Here is a 17,896-nt window from a genome sequence, read left to right on the forward strand (position 1 = left end):
AGCTTCACTCACTTAACGCTTCTAGCATTAATAATAAGTTAGAGGTTTACCAAACCTTTTCTTTGGTAGAACATCTCTCTGTTGTCATGGTCTCTTCTAAATAACCGTTTTCACTTTGGAACGGCCTGATTTCTTCAGCCATGGACGGTCGCTCACTTCAATTAATCAAAATGCTGTTTGTGATGCGAGCGCTGAAGTGTGAAAGGAAAACAGAAAGTAATTTCAGCCAAGCAGGATGTAAAACATCTGATGGAGAAAGAAATGAAAAATGTTTCCTCTGAGATTTTCACTCAGAAGCAGCAGAGCAGAACCAGGTTCTGATGTTCTGCTCAGAACCGGGTCTGAGCTCATCACTTAAACTTTACACTCCTGGAGATTTCTTCCAATCTAATCTTTAACCGTGTGTCTGAATTATTTTCTCATTTATGTATCACTTTAAACAGACGTCCATCATACAGCCAGCAGGTAAAACTCAACAGCTTCTTGTTTTTATTATCCAGTTAAAGCTCCGATGAAACGACGGAGGGATGAAACAGATTTCCTGTTGCGTCAGAAAGACGACAGAACAGAGAGGATTTATGGAAAACTGAGCAACCAGCCGAAACCCTGACATCCAGGTGAGAAGAAGAAAACATGTTGGAGTAAAGAAACAAGGTTTCATCTTTCTGTGTCCTTCAGGTTTTACAGTTTGTTTTGTGTTGTTAATTTAATATTTAATTTATCACCCAAAAACAACAAAAAGTTGCTTTATACTGTTTAGAAAAATAATCTATATTATATTTATTTACCCTGTTATAAATATAAACAGGCCTTTAAAGAAAAGGAGCTTAACTTATATCAGACAAACAGAAACTGGTGAGTAAAAATCTAATTTAATCCCCAAATTTAATCCTGAACTATTTCAATTTGCTGTAGAAAATTAAACTTAAAAACATTTACTGCTGAAAAAGACGTAATTTTTTTATTTCTAAATCTGGCTTGGCTGTTTTTCCTTCTCTTCATATTTTATATGAGCATACTGGAAATAATTATTTATCAGTTTTAAAAGTATTCTGGGTTGAATTTGATCCTGGCTCTAAAAAAAAACAAAAAACTTTTAAAATTATTTTTTAATGTGACAAAACGAGAATAAAAAACCTAAAACTCTGATTATCAAACCTGGAAACTAAAGTTTCAGTAAAACTGAGATTTAAACTTTAATGAGCTTCTAAAGAAATGAAGGAGGAGACAAACCTCTCATTTCCCCTAACTCAAATAAAAATTAATTTAGAGATGATTCCCAATATATCTGGTTATTCATTTATTTTAATTCAGGTGTTCAAGGCAAACAGGGAAACTTATTTATTAGACATATTGTCATTCACTTTAACCTTTTATTTTTAGTTGTTTTAATTAAAGCTCATGAAAAGTTTGTATTCTAGGAAAGTTTTATGGTTAGAAAATATTCCGATGTTACAGACGAAGAGAAAGCTGCTGCTCTGATGAGCCTGATGGAGGCAGACAGGAAGAAGCTCAGCTCCTCACTCAGGCTCAGGAAGTGCTGATTAGTTCACCATGTCACAACATTTCTGCCTCTTACACACACAGACACGCAACGTTCAAGGTCAGCGGGGATCCGCAGCGCCGGCAGTAAAGACATCAAACTGAAAATACAGCAACGAAATCAAAACCTTTCTGACGCTCAAGATGTTAAAACTCAGCCTGAATCTTAAAAATATGTTAAAAATAAAATAAAGCTCCTTATTTTATTGCTTCAGAGTATCGAGAAACTGAATTTACAGCAGGCAGCTCAGATCGACGACTTCAAACTGCAGCAAAGCATCATGGGAAATGATCAGTTCCTGATTAGAATACCTTGATTACCAACTGAACCACGCACAGTTACAGATTTACGGATGAGATTAAATGAGATCAGAAGTTTACATTCACTAAAATGAACTTTTAAACAATTTGGGACAACCTGGGCAGTGGCGCCCCCCAGTGGGGGAGCCGGGGGGCCAAGGCCCCCGTTGAAAAAAAAAAAGCATACAGCTTCATCTTCTTCAATCAAGACATCAATGTAGAAATCAACCAGTAGCTTCAGAACTCACTCATTTAAACTTTTCAGCCTTCAGGGTCTCAGACTGCAGCTGATCTTCAAACTGTTTTATAACAACATATTTATTCACTGCAGCATAAATCAATCTGCCTGATGGATGGAGCCGATCTGATTCTTACATTTCAATCTGCTCAGAGACGATGAGCAGAGCGGTAACAACGAGCCTCTCCTCGGGGTTCTTACCCCGTCAGACAGCTGATGCTTTCAGCCGTGTCTCCATTCTTCATATTTATGTTTAATTTATTAGTAACCCGTCCACAGAGAGCCGTCTGCAGAGGGGATGTGCTCTGAATAAAACTGGGCCGATTCTGGGATGAGAACAAACCCAAAACCTACATAAATATTTGATTGTTCAGCTTTGATATTTCTGGAGACCAGATTGTGTGAAAGTGAATTTACTGGAGAACATTTAGAGGAAGTCCTGGTGGGAAACGTTTCCTGTACGCAGATGTTGCCGGGGGCAACAAGTGGAAGAAAAGGGAAAGACGGCCTGCTGCGTCCTGCACTACAGGCAGAGGACTAAACACCTAAACCCATTACGAGTAGAAATACTTCAACATATTTTCACTCAAGTAAAAGTAGAAAGTAACGTCCAGGAAATGACTAAATTACTTACTTAGGTGAAACGTCTGCTGAGTATTGAGTACAAATGATCAGTCATTTCATGTTGTGTCTGGTGAATTTTTGCTTAAAACATGTTTGTTTTCATTCAGTGGGTAGAAAATCCAGAAATATTACTCAAGTAAAAGTTAAAATTATCCTAAAAGTCATTAAAAAAAAGTAAATGCCTCCACCTCTGACCAGACGTAGATAATATTTATGCTGTTTTAATTGGATTAAAATGTTTTATGACGTGAGGCGAACAGAAAAGGCGGAAGTCTCAGCGATCCAGAACTCAGTGGTTCTGTTGTGTTCTGCATTGCTTTGACCCAACAGTGATTAGCTTTAGCGGCGCCAGCTGGTAGCAGTGTGCTCTCTGCTGATTGGCTGACGCTTTAATGTGGCCACAGAGAGCAGAAACCTGCGTGGCTTCACTTCCTGCTCCGGTACCGACGGTAATGAGATTTAGCTTCAGTTTTCTCTCCAGCAGAGCAGCTGGATGTTTACAGCAGATTCCCAAATGTCTCCCTGAACTTCAGCAAAGTTTGTCTGTTGTGATGCAGACGCAGCGATGAAACGTTCATGTCCCAAACCTCCATCGGTCACTTCAGCGTCGACCCTAAGAAAATGGCCACATTCATAACATAAAGCTTCATCTACTGGCTTCACAGACCAGCAAAGCAGATAAACAGAATCTAAACCATTAAAAAAGGAGATAATGAGGAAAACAACAGAGTTGGCCTTTCAGTGAGCAGAGGTTGAAGGTTGAACTCCTCGTGTCGTAAATCTTTTCTCTCAGTCTGAGGTGTTGAAGCTTCTGGTTACCAGGCAGATTTACGGCTCCATTGATTTTCCTCCAGTCTCAGTGGCCAGCAGCATTTTTAAATAAATCTTATTACTCAATAGAACAAGACCAGCCTGAGTGATTTTCTCCTGACGCCTCGATCAATCTGTCAGAGCAACAGAAGTTTGGTGTGACGGAGAAAAACTTATTATACTTTTCTAATAACACGAATGAGCAATAACTCCGGTTCATGTTTCTCTCTGGACTGAACCTGGACCTGAAATTATTTCCTGTCTCATTATTGTGACTCATGGTCAGAGCGGAGAGGACGATGGAAAGGTCTTCTTAAAAACATGGAGGGTAAAATGCAGCTATGTTTGGTCATCTTAACCATTTGAAATGCTGAATGTGGAGGTTGATAATTTGGCTAATAATATATTCTATTGTTGTTTCAGTTAATCATGGAGAATATTAAAGTTTGTTTTCTGATTCAGAAAGCTGCTAAACGGTTCACACACACACACACACACACACACACACACACACACACACACACACACACACACACACACACACACACACACACACACACACAGGCCGCTCTTTGTTCCTGTCTCCGTCCAGAGACCCGAACATGGAGCGCTCTGTGGCTCCATGTTCGGGTCGCAGCGCGGCGGCTTCATCCAGCCTGATGGTTCTGCCGGTCCGTGTTTGTCTCCGTCCTCCTGGTCGTTTGGACTTCAGCGCCGGTTCAGCTGCTCACTCCTTCCTTCTGTTCCACACTCGGGTGAGGATTTGGATTATGCAGCAAAGCTGACCTGAATTCCTGCTTCTAAGAATGATCATGAAGATTTAAAGAGAGTTCCAATCATCCAACATGAAAAGCAGCAGGACGGATTGAAAGCAGAACCAGTAGCCAAGCCTCGCTGCTGCTCCAGTTCTCCAGCAGCTTAAAGGTTTTATTTACTTTATGTTCAGTTTAACTCCAGTAAAAACCTCCGATCCGTTCAGCATCAGTTCCTGACCTGAAGCTCGGCCTCGGTTCGGTTCCATGACACATGCAGGTTCAGTTCAGCTGTGATCTAATGGAGGTTCTGAAGTGACGTAAAGACAAAACTGGAATCTGATTTGAGATTCCTGCTCTGCATGCTGGGAAACCAGAGCAGATGAGAGGATTTTCACTGACTGATGATTTTTATGATGCTTTAGAGACAGAAGCTCAGACATGCAGAGGAATCCTGCGCTGGGAACCGCGAGCTAACATGTTAGCTGCACTAATCCTAAAACACTCGTCATCAACATTACGCTAATGCTAAAACACTCATCATCAACATTACGCTAATGCTAAAACACTCGTCATCAACATTACGCTAATGCTAAAACACTCGTCATCAACATTACGCTAATGCTAAAACACTCGTCATCAACATTACGCTAATGCTAAAACACTCGTCATCAACATTACGCTAATGCTAAAACACTCGTCATCAACATTACGCTAATGCTAAAACACTCGTCATCAACATTATGCTAATGCCAAAACACTCGTCATCAACATTATGCTAATGCTAAAACACTCGTCATCAACATTATGCTAATGCTAAAACACTCGTCATCAACATTACGCTAATACTAAAGCGCTTCACAACACACTGTTAGCAGAAGCTAACATCAGTCCAAATGATATCTGCCCTTAAAATACCACAACCCTGGAGAACCAGTTTCATTTTGACATTATAAATTACATCTTCTATAATGTTCTTAAATATTGTATTTTGTTTATTTCTCTACTGGGTGAATAGTCTTCACTTCAAAATAAGAGCATGAATTTAAATGTCTGTCAATAAACAAAACTTCAACACAAATGTTGAACTTTATTCAAATAAAAGTTTATAAAACCTCCATAAATTATTAAAATTTATATGGAAAAATACATTTAAGGGAAGCTAAGAGTGCTAAACGGTTTTATAGTTAAATAAAGCACTAATTAAAAAATTAGCTTTTCTATTAGCTAGTTTGTGGACGAGCGCTCACCACTGATGATAGAAGAGGAAGAAAAATGTCATTTAAACTGATATTACAGCATTAATATCACATGAACAGAAACACCAGAAACCACGATTCTCCATGAACTCCAGATCCGTTCAGAGTGGAGTGGATCCATTCAGAGTGGATCTGCTCAGAGTGGATCCACTCAGAGTGGATCTGTTTAGAGTGGATCCATTCAGAGTGGATCCGTTCAGAGTGGAGTGGATCCGCTCAGAGTGGATCTGTTTAGAGTGGATCCGCTCAGAGTGGATCTGCTCAGAGTGGATCCGCTCAGAGTGGATCCATTCAGGACTTTATCATGTCTGCTCTTGAGTTTTCTCCAGGTCTTCTTCTCCTCAGTCATATTTCTTAATCATCAGACATTTCTCTGTTTAGCATCTTTAGGAAATTATTCTCACAAACCAAAGATGTTCTGGAAGCAGATTGTGATTTTCATTCATCTGTTGCTCTTCTCTTAATATCATGTCCCATTAATTACTGCCTTCCTCAGCATCAGGTTTCCTCCTGTGGTTATATTAATATTTGCATTCCTAATTATAATTTTCAACCACCACAGCAACTTGCAAAGTCAGTTGTTGCATATTTACACAACATGCTCTCATGACTGCCTGCAAAAACCCTTAATAAGGATTTTATTTAATGAGCACAAACTTCCATCTGGGAAAAATATCAGTGAAACTTTTTCCTGTTTCTATTATCGAATGGACCAGAATCTGAAATACTATTTTATTTATGAAAGTCACATTTTTCTGATTATCAGATGCATGGAAATATGGAAATAATAACGCAATCTTTGATCTTTAAAAGTAAAAAGTAATGTTTGTTATTGGGTTTTTGGTTACCAAATAGTTGAGATATCTTTGAATGTTTGTCTTATTTGTTTAGTTTTCTTGCAATAGAAAATCCTAAACAGGCTCAGCAAATGATCTGATGGCATGTGACCAAATAAATCTGACTTTTATACAATATTTAATCTTCACATTAAGAAGAGCTGACTTATTAAATAAGGTCAGTTTTTATATTAACACAGAAACAGCCATCAAGGATTCCTGCATTTATTCATGACATGTTGATAATGAACCACATTGATTTTCTCATCATATTGATTTATGCCCTGCCTCCTGAACACTTCCTCTGGAATGAAGGAGAAACTGTAGCAGCTGTAATTGAAAAGCCCCAGGATTAGTGTAAGCAAATGAAAGTGAGACGCGCCTGCAGGACTCCTCACATCGACCAGGGGAGATAATTAATCACGGGGGCCCAGGAGAGCTCCGGTGGCAGCCAGCAGCCGTTAGACAGAAAAACGACGAGATCGGGGGAAACAGAAACTGAGAGGATGACAGGAACTTAAACATGGATTCAATTTATACCCGACAGGAAGCTGCTGTGAAATGAAGCCTGCATGAGGTTGATGGAAATACGGTTCTGTGGAAAAGTATTTGCTCCTTTTCTGGGGGTTTTGTCCTTATTTGAACCATTTCTTCTCACCAGTTCGCTATTAAATCCAGGAGTTTCATTTAAAAACGCAGCAGAAGCACAAAACCTGAAACCTTCCAACCACAGGTTGGGATCTATAAACAACAAGCTTGTTGGGAGAAAGTCTGATCCCTCAGCAAACGAGGAGGAGACACAGGAACCTGGCAGACCAGGAACTGAAGACAAACTGCAACATAATTCCTCACATGTTTAATTTCCATCCATAATCAAACTTTAATCATAATCATTCAAAACAGCCGAGTTATTTATGCTTCTGCTGCTGAGCCAAAGCTTTAATAAGGACACTTCATATTAAATAATTTAACTTAACATAAATATAAATACTGCAGTGAAACCTCTTTGCGTTTCGCTGCAGAATTTTAAATGTTCCAGCAAACTTCCAAAATCTGTTTGAAGATTTTGCAAATATTAGAATCAGGAAGGAAGTTCAAACGTTTTCAGGCCTGATCTGATGCACTCCTCCTCTATGACCTGCAGGGGGCGGTGGCTCCCCCATCAGGAGTCAGGTCCTAACCCCAGAACGCAGCAGTGTTATGACCTTTAACCAGCCGCCTCCTAAAGTACCGATGGCAGTCTGCAACTTTTATTTGTTGCGCCGTCTCTATGGCTACCAAAAATAATATTTTGTCGACTCTCTCCTTCACATCAACGTCTGCCTCCGTGAAATAGCGTTTCTTCGCTTTTTCAGTGTTGTTGCCATGGCGACCATGAATTAACACTGATCAGCTGATGATTTAATTGCTTCCTGGTGTGCATGGTTAAATCTGGATTCTTTTATTTGTCTTATCAACCTGAGCTGAAGTCTCTGCAGCTCCTCCAGAGTTGGCTGGACTCTGATTAGTTAGGCAGTTTATGAAGACAAGGACCAGCTACACTTCAGATGGATGTTTGTAGTTTCACGGTTCAGGAGGTGTGAACTCTTTGAAATCCATCCAGAACGTTTTAACCGACTCAGTGAAGAACCTTGAGCTGGTCAGCAGCTGTGAGGATAAATCGGTGGGCCGGCCGCTCCAGCGCTCGCTGTCTCAGGCTGTGTGTGTTTCCCCTGCAGGACGAGGCCGGTCGGGTCGGTGTCATGAATTTGTCACACGTGTGTCATGTTGGCCTAGTTAGAGCACAGATCTCAGGAAGCGTCCAGCAGCCCGTCCCTCTGGATGGACGCTGACATCACCGTGTGTTAGCGTTAGCCACCGTTTGGACCAACAGCCGCTTACAGAAAATGTGACAAAATGCAAAAACAGCCAATCTGTGCACAGATTATTCAGAAGGAAAACACGAGGCTCATGTTTATTACCCCACGCCTTCTGTCCATCAGTCTGTGATATGAATAAATGGATCGCTGAGACTGTCAGCCTCATATTACGGCAAGCAGATTTTATTCAAGAAGCTTTTTCTGCTGCAACCAAACAGAACTCAAATCTAATGAAGAGAAATTGTCTCAAAATTAGAATGGAGTATGAATGTGTTTGCATTACCTGGCTGGTTAAACAGATTCCAGCAACAAATGCTGCAGGGTTATGCAATTCTTACAAACAGGCCCCGAAATATGCAGCCAGCATAATAACATCATGTTTAATAACACATAATCCCATCACAGAGTCTGTTTGCAGTGAAAGAAACAATCAAACAATTGAAAGGTTTTAAAATCTTCTATAGAGAAGCTTTACTCAGGGAAGCTCAGAGCAACATCAACGGTTCGACCCGTAATAACTTCTGCAAGCAGGACTCTGAAATCCAACTTGTGAACTGATTCACAACTCCGAGTGCCATCGTAAAAAATTAAAGATGTAGAAAAAGAAAATCAAAGCTGCTGTACTCCTCTTCCACTCATGCATAACAGCAGCCATTCCCAATGATTTCCATACGTAATGTAACTGACTCAACAGTAAGTGCCTGATTCATCAGATGGGCATTAAAGTTGCATGCGCCTGAAATGAGAGGAACATTCTGATTTGTCTTGAGTTCAATATCATAAAAAGCTGCAGCCTGTTGGAAAAATAACAGCTTCTATAAATCTGATGGTGGAAAGAAGCAGAACTACAGACAGAGAGGAGAGAGCGGCGCTGAAGAGGGAGCATTAGGGTGGCGGTTCTGCTGGGATCCGTCCAGCAGGAAGATCGAATATTTCAAAGCTTTTTCAGGTGAAAGTGGCAGAAATTTACTATGAGACAGACTGCTTCATGTTGCCGTGCAAAAATAGGAATAGTTTAAAGGTTTCACAAAATCTTAAAAGTGTGGCATGCATTTGTGTTGACCTCGCTTTACCCTGACACACCTGAATAAAATCCTGTGGAACCGACTGGCTTCAGAATTAGAGGTGTAATTTAATCTGAGCAGAAATGCAGCAGCTCAGCTGTTCTGTGAAAACCTCACAGGTTCATTAGCGAACAATAGAGTTTTCCTCCTGATGGTCCGGTCGACCTGGTTCTACTGGAACCAGAACTCCATCATCTGCTCCACCTCCAGCTGCTGTGGTTCTGAGTCAAACCAACCTGTTCCCCTCCTGGCCTGTGGGGGCGCTGCACCAAGAACCACTGAAGGAAACGACACAAAAACCTCTGAAGACGCTGAGAGCAACTTCCTTCTTCACCAGATGGAAACAAGATGGAGGCGTCAGGTTTTTCTCTTTAGTCTTTGGCATATTTGCTGTAGAAACTAGACAATAATACTTGGTAAGATTTTGTGTTTTTGCAGTGCAGTGCTGCACAGCATCAGCTCCCTGAAAATAAATGAAGTAATAAATAAGTGGAATCAGAGGGAAAGCGTCTGTCTGATCTGCTTTGGGGAACCGCCCTGATCATCAAACCCAACGTCACGCTGAGACTGTAAAAGCAGGATTTTCTCCAGGAGTCAATCAAAAGACAAAGAAGTTACACTGAAATAAAAAAATATATAAAATGGACAGCATGTTTAAATTTATGATCTACAACAAATGATTTCTGACATTGCAGGTCGTAGAAATGTTGAAAGCAGAGGAAGAGTCTAACAACAGCCTGGATCTGCCGACTTGTTCATCAGTAATCATGGAGGACGTCAGGAAATATGATGAAGATCAACGACGGCGTCTTCAGAATCACCTGCAGCCTGACAGGTTCAACTCTCTGCTCCTCTAACCTCCAGGATCTGATCACTAACAGCTTCAGAAAATCTGAAAATCATCTCTCAATGAGTCAATAATAAATTATACACATCATTATGCATAATTCAGATATTAATGCCAGTGTAACAAGGAACATGGTGCAGACTGCAGCTTCATACTTTCCTCCTCTGCTCTCCGTTTCAATCATCGCAGGACTTTGTGCAACACGAAGTCACTGAGGTGCAAAAGATTGGCAGAGAAATCTGACCACCAAATTCACACAGAGCAGAGAAACTGAGGGTTTCTGTTCCGGTCCGTTAACTGGACTCTGCTGCTGCTGATCAGTTATCCTGAATCAGAGACGAATGAACCGCGAGCAAATCCTGGCAGATTTCCATCGACTGTAGGAGAAAATCCAGAGAAGTTTTCAGTTTAAAGGTTTCACAAACTGTTTCAAAGTTTTAACAATAAATCAGTTCAAAGGTTATTGAGATAAATGATCATGTTTTCAGAATAATTTTCAAGTAATGTAGTGGTGTAATAATACAAGTACAATCTCTATAACTCTCCATAAACTTTAATTTCTAACAAACATTTAACACTAGAACTTGTTTGTAGTATCCAAAATAAATAAACAAAACAACAAATAAAATGAATTATTAAAATTCTGCCCTTTAAAAAACGTCTAGTTGAGTAAAAGCAGCAGCCTGCAGGCGTCAGCTGCTCACTGTTGGGTTTGAATCCCAGTTCAGACGGCTCTGCCTGCATGTTCAGCCCATCAGGTTCCTCAACGCTACGACTCAACAAGCAAATCATTCAAGAATTATGAAGGACAGCAACATGAAAGGACTTCAGGTTGTAAAGGTCAAGCTGGACGTCCATGACCTCTGAACCCTACATGGTGAAGTATTGTGTTAGAAGACATTAAAAAATGAAGCATTCCAACAGAGCGATGGTGAACCGGACGTTTCAGTAGCGACGTGAAACAGGAAGCCTTAACACGACCCGTTCCTGGAGGCAGCGCGGCTCTGAGGCCCGGATCAACCTGCTGGTTATTTTCAGAAGAAACCGACTCGTTTATCCCCAGACGGATTCAGACGAAACGAAGCGGGAAAACTTTCATTAGCAGACGCTCCATCGTCTGTTTGGGAATTTAAAAACACGGGACTGAATGGAAGGCCAAGCACGGACTGGGAGCACTGGGATCCAGTTTGTAACTGGTCATGAAGTGAAGCAGCAGAACAACAACAGCTGCATGTTTTCCTCTTCAGTCACTCTCAGGGTTGTTCTCTGCCTTTTCAGTGACGATCTCGCTCTCCTTTGGCATACACGGATGTTTTCTCAGCCTGAAGCTCTTCAGGGTCATAAAAGAGGAAGACGACTTGAAAATCAGGGTGGATGTTAAGTTTGTCAAGACAACAGCTTTCATAAAAAGATGTTTGTAGCGAACGCTGGCCTGAGGGGAAATGAACTCCTAAAGATGAAAAGGCTGCAGCTCCATTATTGCTCTCTTCAAATAACCTCCAATTACCGGGACCAGGAGGTCTTTAAAGGGGTCAGTCGAGGCATAAACACATTGTGAGAAGATAATGTGATTATGTAATTCAATATTTTTCTGCAGCCGAGAACAAAGGCGGTCATGATTTAGGCTTTAGCCCGGCTGATCTTTCAGAAAGACTGCTTAGCGAGAAAATAATCTCATTTGTGAACTACTGAACTTGCTTTTCTGTATTCTGCCTTCATACGAGGCGGCAGTGGTGCACAAACAAATCTTATTGAGCCTGCAGCCTGTCTCTGTGTCTCACTACCTTTAATCATCTACTCAGCTGGCACCGGCCCTCAAGGACTTTCTGTTTCAAGATGAAACTTGGCATCAAAGTAGAAAACACAAAGTGGTCTTGCCAGTTCCCCCTCAGGGTTCCCAAAGTTAGCTGGAAGTTCAGATGGAGACAAGCATCACCTCCATAATCCTCCATTTACTCTTGTCTGCTTTCTTTGACCCCAGAAGAAATACACAAACCTAAAAACAGGTTTAGGCTGTTTAGCCTAAACTTGAATTATTTGGATTATTTGGACACCAGAACAGAGGACACACCGGGCCCCGACCACACACTGCCTTCCAGGAGTTAGCATTGAAGCATGGAAGTGGAAGTGTCATGGTTGGGTCTGCAGAACCTCACTGTCTGCTGGGAATCAGAGAGAAGGTGAGAAACCATCTGTAAAAATAAAATCAGAACCAGAACTGGGTCCTGTAACAGGACGATGATCCGAAACACGGCAGTAAGTCCACCAACTGGACCAAGACATGGATCCAAAGGAACCTTTTCATCTTACAATACAGAAGTTTCTGGTCATTTACATAATGAAATAAATAGTTTGGGTGTTTAACTGTAATTTAAAAAATATGTATTATGTGAACATTTTCTCAGAAAGTTCTGAATATGTAATGGAGTGTCCTGATTTCTTCACATGACTGGAAGCGACAAGATGCTGATGGATGTCTCACATTGTGTGAGAAACAAGCAGACGTCCAGAGCTGCCAGGCAGCCTGATCTGGACAGGAAACACCGCCAGGCTGAGTCTGGCAGGAACACAGAATGGAAACGAGTCCCGTCCAGAACACACCAGAGTTAATCTCCACTAGGTCTGAAACACGAAGCTCCCGTCTCCATCCAGTCAACGGCTCTGCACTTTACACAGAGATAACAGAAGCTCACAGAACCATTTATTTCACGGTTTTGATAAATAGATCATGAGTCGAAGCTTTAATGCGTGGAAGCTGCTGAGGATAAAATGTTAACCTCAGATTAAATTTAGAGTTAAAATCCCGTTTCACCGAATCCTAAAGCTTCTCTGCTGGACTCAGATCTGGTGACGGTTTGTCTCCTGTTTCTGTTTCTACCATTTCTGCATCCATCTGACTTCAGCATACACTCAGAGGTCAAGCAGCTTTACAAAAGAAAGCAGACAGAACAGAAACATTAAAGTCTTCATCCCCAGAGGATGAAGTCTAATTGAAAGATAAAGAATAATTTGCCTTGTTGGGTTCAGCTGAGCATCCGCAGTGACTGTCACCCATCAGGCCTCGTTTCACAGCGCAGGTTGCAGCCTAATGAATGACGCCTTTTATTTTTAACTACTGAGGCATTAATACCAAAGGAAAATTATTACACAAACATATTGTACAAACAGTATTTCCCCAAGTTTCTGTGATAAAAGAGCCAAACAACAGTCAGCTTTGGTCTGCAGCAGGACGCACATGATGCATGCTCCCAACTTTAACTGCATGATTATTTTCAGAAAAGAGATTTTAATTTCAAATAGATTTAAATGTACTAGAAGCTGGAGTAAACCACAGGAGCAATGATCTGGTTCTTCATTACTAGCAGGAAGAAAATCAATAAAAGAAGTTAAGGCAGAAACTCTTTTTTTAAGTGACGTCTGGGCATAAAACCCCTCAGCAAAGAAATTATTTCAATGTCAAAAAAGCGGTGAAATTTTCTGGGCCGCCAGGAAGGAAACGTCCTCCAGTTAAAGTCGTCATTTCTCATCTCTGAATTTTAATTTTTGGCTTTTTTGATTGTTTTTTTTTTCATTGTGATGTAAACAAATCAAATAGGCATCAAGATCAGGTGAACAGAACAGAAACAAAATGAAATGAGCAGAAAAAAATCATAAACTAAGAAACCACCAAGGATTCAGCTGAAAACTGAATATCCAAACCAGAAATCTACCAGGAAATTATTACAAAATTAGAAACTGCTGGGAAATTCAACAATATGTGTTTTATTCATGATAAAGTTGAAAACTTTTCTTTTCTTACTAAATCTGAGAAAAATGCACCTTTAGCTAAATTTCAAGGTAATCCCTCAAACTGTCCTTGTGTGGCAAAATCCAGAGGAATCAGCAAAAATACCAGGAGGAGAAAAGCTGCAGAAAACCTGAAGCTTCTGTTCATCTAAACAATTATATTCAAGTTTAACCAGAAATGTCCAACAATCAAACCATCCAGTTCAGTTCTGTGTCCAGAGATGAACAGAAGGTTAATCAGCAAAAAGGGTTTTAGACTAAAATGAGCAGAAAAGCCAATCAGACAGGAAAAGGCCAGAACTCCCAAAGAACCATAAAAAATCTGATGAGGCTAAGTTTGAAATATTTGGCTATAATGAGGAAGAAGAGAGAAGCTAACAGCCTGAGAACAGCTGCATGGCGGTGGCAGCATCATGATGCAGGAAAGACGGTTCACCTCACAGAACAGGAACAATATGTGGAAAGACTGAAGGAAGACATCAGATTTAGTCTGATTTCATGTCAGAGAGGAAACCTCTGCATGTCGTCAGACTGCAGGGATCTGAAGCTTAGATCGGTTTGATTTCTGCGTTATATTCAGGGGAAACGTACAATCACGCTTCTAGAGTCAGAAACCTCCTGTGCATAAAATCAGAATGATTTTTCAGAAGTGGCTCATAAAACAGAGAAGAGGAGCAGAGCAGAGCCAGCCGAGTCTTTAACATTTAAACCAAACAGGAAAAGGAGGCGCTCACCTCCAGGTAAGGGAAGCTGAACTGGTTTTGAACTCTTCTGCTTTTGGCCACTGAGGTTTCATCTTTAATGAGCCGCAGCAGCGACCAGCTGTGAAGCAGTTTGGACCTTCAGTAAACCTGATGCCTCATTTTTGAAAACTGCAGAGCTATGGGAGGAAAATAATAATATTTGTGTGTTTAAGTTCATCCAGAGGTAAAAAAACAAACAGCTTCCTCTGCTACCAGTCAGCATTTAATCAGCTGTTTGGGTTGCAATAATAAATGCTTCAGTTTGTTGAGCAACTACACTGTGGTTCTGTTTGCAGCTAAATATAATTTTATATTGTAATTTAATATCATCTTTAAATTCCTTCAGTGTAAAATTAGTGAATAAACTATGACCCTTTAAAAAATAACATGAAATGAAAGAAATGATGCTCTTTGCTCTGATTTTGATCCATCTGTAAGAACGTTAAGAAGTGTGTTATAAGAGGATGTCCTTTAATCATCTGTATAGACTTATAGCCTTCCTGTTATCCTCTGAAAGTCTGGCTCTCAAAAAAATGACAAAGTTTCACTGGAAGATTATTTCACTTGTACCAAAACATTTTGCCATGTTGTAGGTGAAATAATCTCCCAGTGAAACTAGAACTTGTTAGTCAGTATTAAGGGATTATTGACTTTAGAAAAGCTCCCATTTCTTGCTGAAAAGTTACCTGTAAGTTAGTTTTGTCTTATTCCAAGTGTACTGAGATATTTGCGGTGTGGTTCCTGTCAGACTCCATCCTGGTTCAGTATTTAAGCTCCTGGTTCTGTTTTGTTTATTCTGTTCCCACCAGCTCCATGTCCTGCTGCCTTCCTGACTCTGCAAGTCTTTATTTTTCAGTATTTAAAACTTTTCTCCTTTTTAACTGTCAAAAAGTTACAATGTTTTGTTGATTTTCAATTCAAGAGCAACTATATCTGCAGAAGAGTCTGTTTGTTTCCTTTAGTTCTTCATGGAAAACAAATAATCAGTCATGATTGATTATCACCTCCATCTTGTTTTGGTTGCCTGCAGATTCACCTGTTTCTGTTTAAATTATCCAAGAGAACATGACTGAAAGTTATATTTGTTCAAATGTTTCTCAAGGTTTTCATGAGAGTCTCTGTCCTTCGTGCAGGAAGCAGAGTGTTTACCCAGCTCTCCTTCCTGCTTCCAGCAGAACATCTCTGTTCTCAGATGAGCCCACGCCCCGATGCATTTCCATTTAGACGGCCTTGATTTAAGGAAAGATTTCTGAGCGTGTGGCCCTTCAGAAAAGCCCTGAGCAGAAAAACATAATGCAATGAGCTCCTTAATAGCTGCATGGAGAAAGTCTGGAGCGAAGCAAACCGCTGGCAGGACGGAGGGTGAAACCAGGCTCTAATGGAAACAAACCTGAAAACAGAAACGACCCGGTAGGAGAGGCAGACAAACCTTAAAGAAGAAATATGTCAGGTTCAAGATATTGAATTTTAAAAGTTTAATATCTCAAACCTTTGATATTTTGATTTTAACACAGAGATTAAATTAAATTCTCAATAATTTTGTAGTAGTTCTAACTGTAGAATATTTTTCATTGCGTAATTAGTGAAGCTATCTGCTCTGGTAGTCAGCCTGTAGTTGTAGCTGCCTGCATGTTTGGACATATTTCAGCTTTTTTCTGTGTCTGAGCTAAATGAATGAGTCTCTGTGGCTTCAATTAAACTTTAAATGCTAAAGCAAAACCTGCAGAAGACAAACCAGAATAATGTTTTCAAAGATTTATGTAGCAAAACAAAGCAAACATGGATCGATTACTTGGTGAATTTCTACCAGAGTTATTGAGAGCTGCAGTTCTGACAAAGGAAAAGCTGCAAAATTATGACACACACACACACACACACACACACACACACATATATATATATATATATATATATATATATATATATATATATATATATATATATATATATATATATATATATATATATATGTATTCAGATGGAAGGTGCTCTAGTTTCTGCATCATTAAAGTTTGTTTTTCTCAACTAAACATTTCTGAACATCCATATCTGCTTTTCATGTAAACAAAAGAGGAAACATGAAGGGGCTTTATTTGGGCCAGCTGACTGACAGTGTGCAGCAACAGGTGAGGAAGGGGAATCAAACTGAAAAAAAAACAGTTTCCTCTGACACTTTCTGAGGGATTTCATGAAAGGAAACAAACCGACACGGTGGTTTAGAAACGTCAGCGCAGCAGAAGCTCCTCATCTTCCTCCAAACGAGATGCAACATGAATAGCATTATTATACAAAGCAGGAATTATTATTTTCGCACCAATTACGGTGATATGATTTAGCCTAATTACCCCCGCAGAAGAAGAAACAGGAACATTAGACAGTATTAAAACACTGTTGCTCCTCAGAAATATTTTGTCTGGACCGAAGCGAACAGAAACCTGATGAACTTTCAGAGGAATCTGCTCTCAATATTATAAAAATAGCAAAAATAATACCGGTGTTATTAATAGACGAACTGTTTCCGTCTGAGCTGAGCAGGATGAAAACCGGAAGGCTGGTAAAGTCCGCGCGCTCTGACCTGCTGACCAGCCACACCCATTCAATCAGAGAGCCGACTAATTAAAGGAAAGTTCAGAACAGCCACCGACCTGCGCGGCCATGAAGGACAGATCCATGCTGCTGCTGCTGCTGCTGCTGCTGCTGCTGCTGCTGCTGCTGCTGCTGCTGCTGCTGCGAACAAAGGCACTCAGTGAAGGATGAGAGTCTGGCTCCGCTTCCCGCCGCTCACAGCATCCAGCCGGTCCGAAAACACACCGACCGACCTCGCGTCAGAAACATGGTGCTGGGTCTGAGGAGGAAACCCCGAGGAAGAGGAGGAGAGGCGAAGCACACGGAGTGATGGAGAGATGTGGGAGAGACACAGAGGAGGAGGAAAAGGAGGAGGAGGAGGAGGAGGAGGAGGAAGGCTGTCACATCATAACAGAGGAGGTGTGAGTCCTCTCTCTCTCTCTCTGGTTCCTCTAATCAACATGTGTGAAATAAAACATTAAAATGTATTGTTTTCCAGCAGCAGCTTTTTCCCAAATAAAAAATAAAATAAAATGAAAATACCAACCTATTAATTTTCTTCAGAATGACTTCAGTGGACCAAAGATCCATGGTCAGCAGCGGTTCCCCTGGCAGCGCCGCTGCTGCTGCCGCCATGCAGACGTTCATGAGGTCCAATTCAAAAGAGCAGT

At 40.6% G+C, this 17,896-nt stretch overlaps 1 protein-coding gene and 1 long non-coding RNA gene across 2 annotated transcripts in view; one reads left to right on the forward strand and one right to left on the reverse strand.

Annotated features, from left to right (window-relative positions):
• Window positions 1-17,606, reverse strand: part of c19h14orf132 (chromosome 19 C14orf132 homolog) — a 20,626-nt gene extending 3,020 nt beyond the window's left edge. The window contains exon 1 of the mRNA XM_023352157.1: window positions 17,306-17,606. Within this exon, the coding sequence (XP_023207925.1) occupies window positions 17,306-17,332 (27 nt within the window). The 5' untranslated portion in view covers window positions 17,333-17,606. The remainder of the gene's footprint in view (window positions 1-17,305) is intronic.
• The window catches only part of LOC111612131, a 33,174-nt gene that overhangs the window by 545 nt on the left and 14,733 nt on the right, over window positions 1-17,896 (forward strand). The window contains exons 2-3 of the long non-coding RNA XR_002754422.1: window positions 501-617; window positions 9,980-10,119. This is a non-coding gene — a long non-coding RNA (uncharacterized LOC111612131). The remainder of the gene's footprint in view (window positions 1-500; window positions 618-9,979; window positions 10,120-17,896) is intronic.

Source organism: Xiphophorus maculatus, chromosome 19 (assembly GCF_002775205.1).
Source record: "Xiphophorus maculatus strain JP 163 A chromosome 19, X_maculatus-5.0-male, whole genome shotgun sequence".
Lineage (NCBI taxonomy): Eukaryota > Metazoa > Chordata > Actinopteri > Cyprinodontiformes > Poeciliidae > Xiphophorus > Xiphophorus maculatus.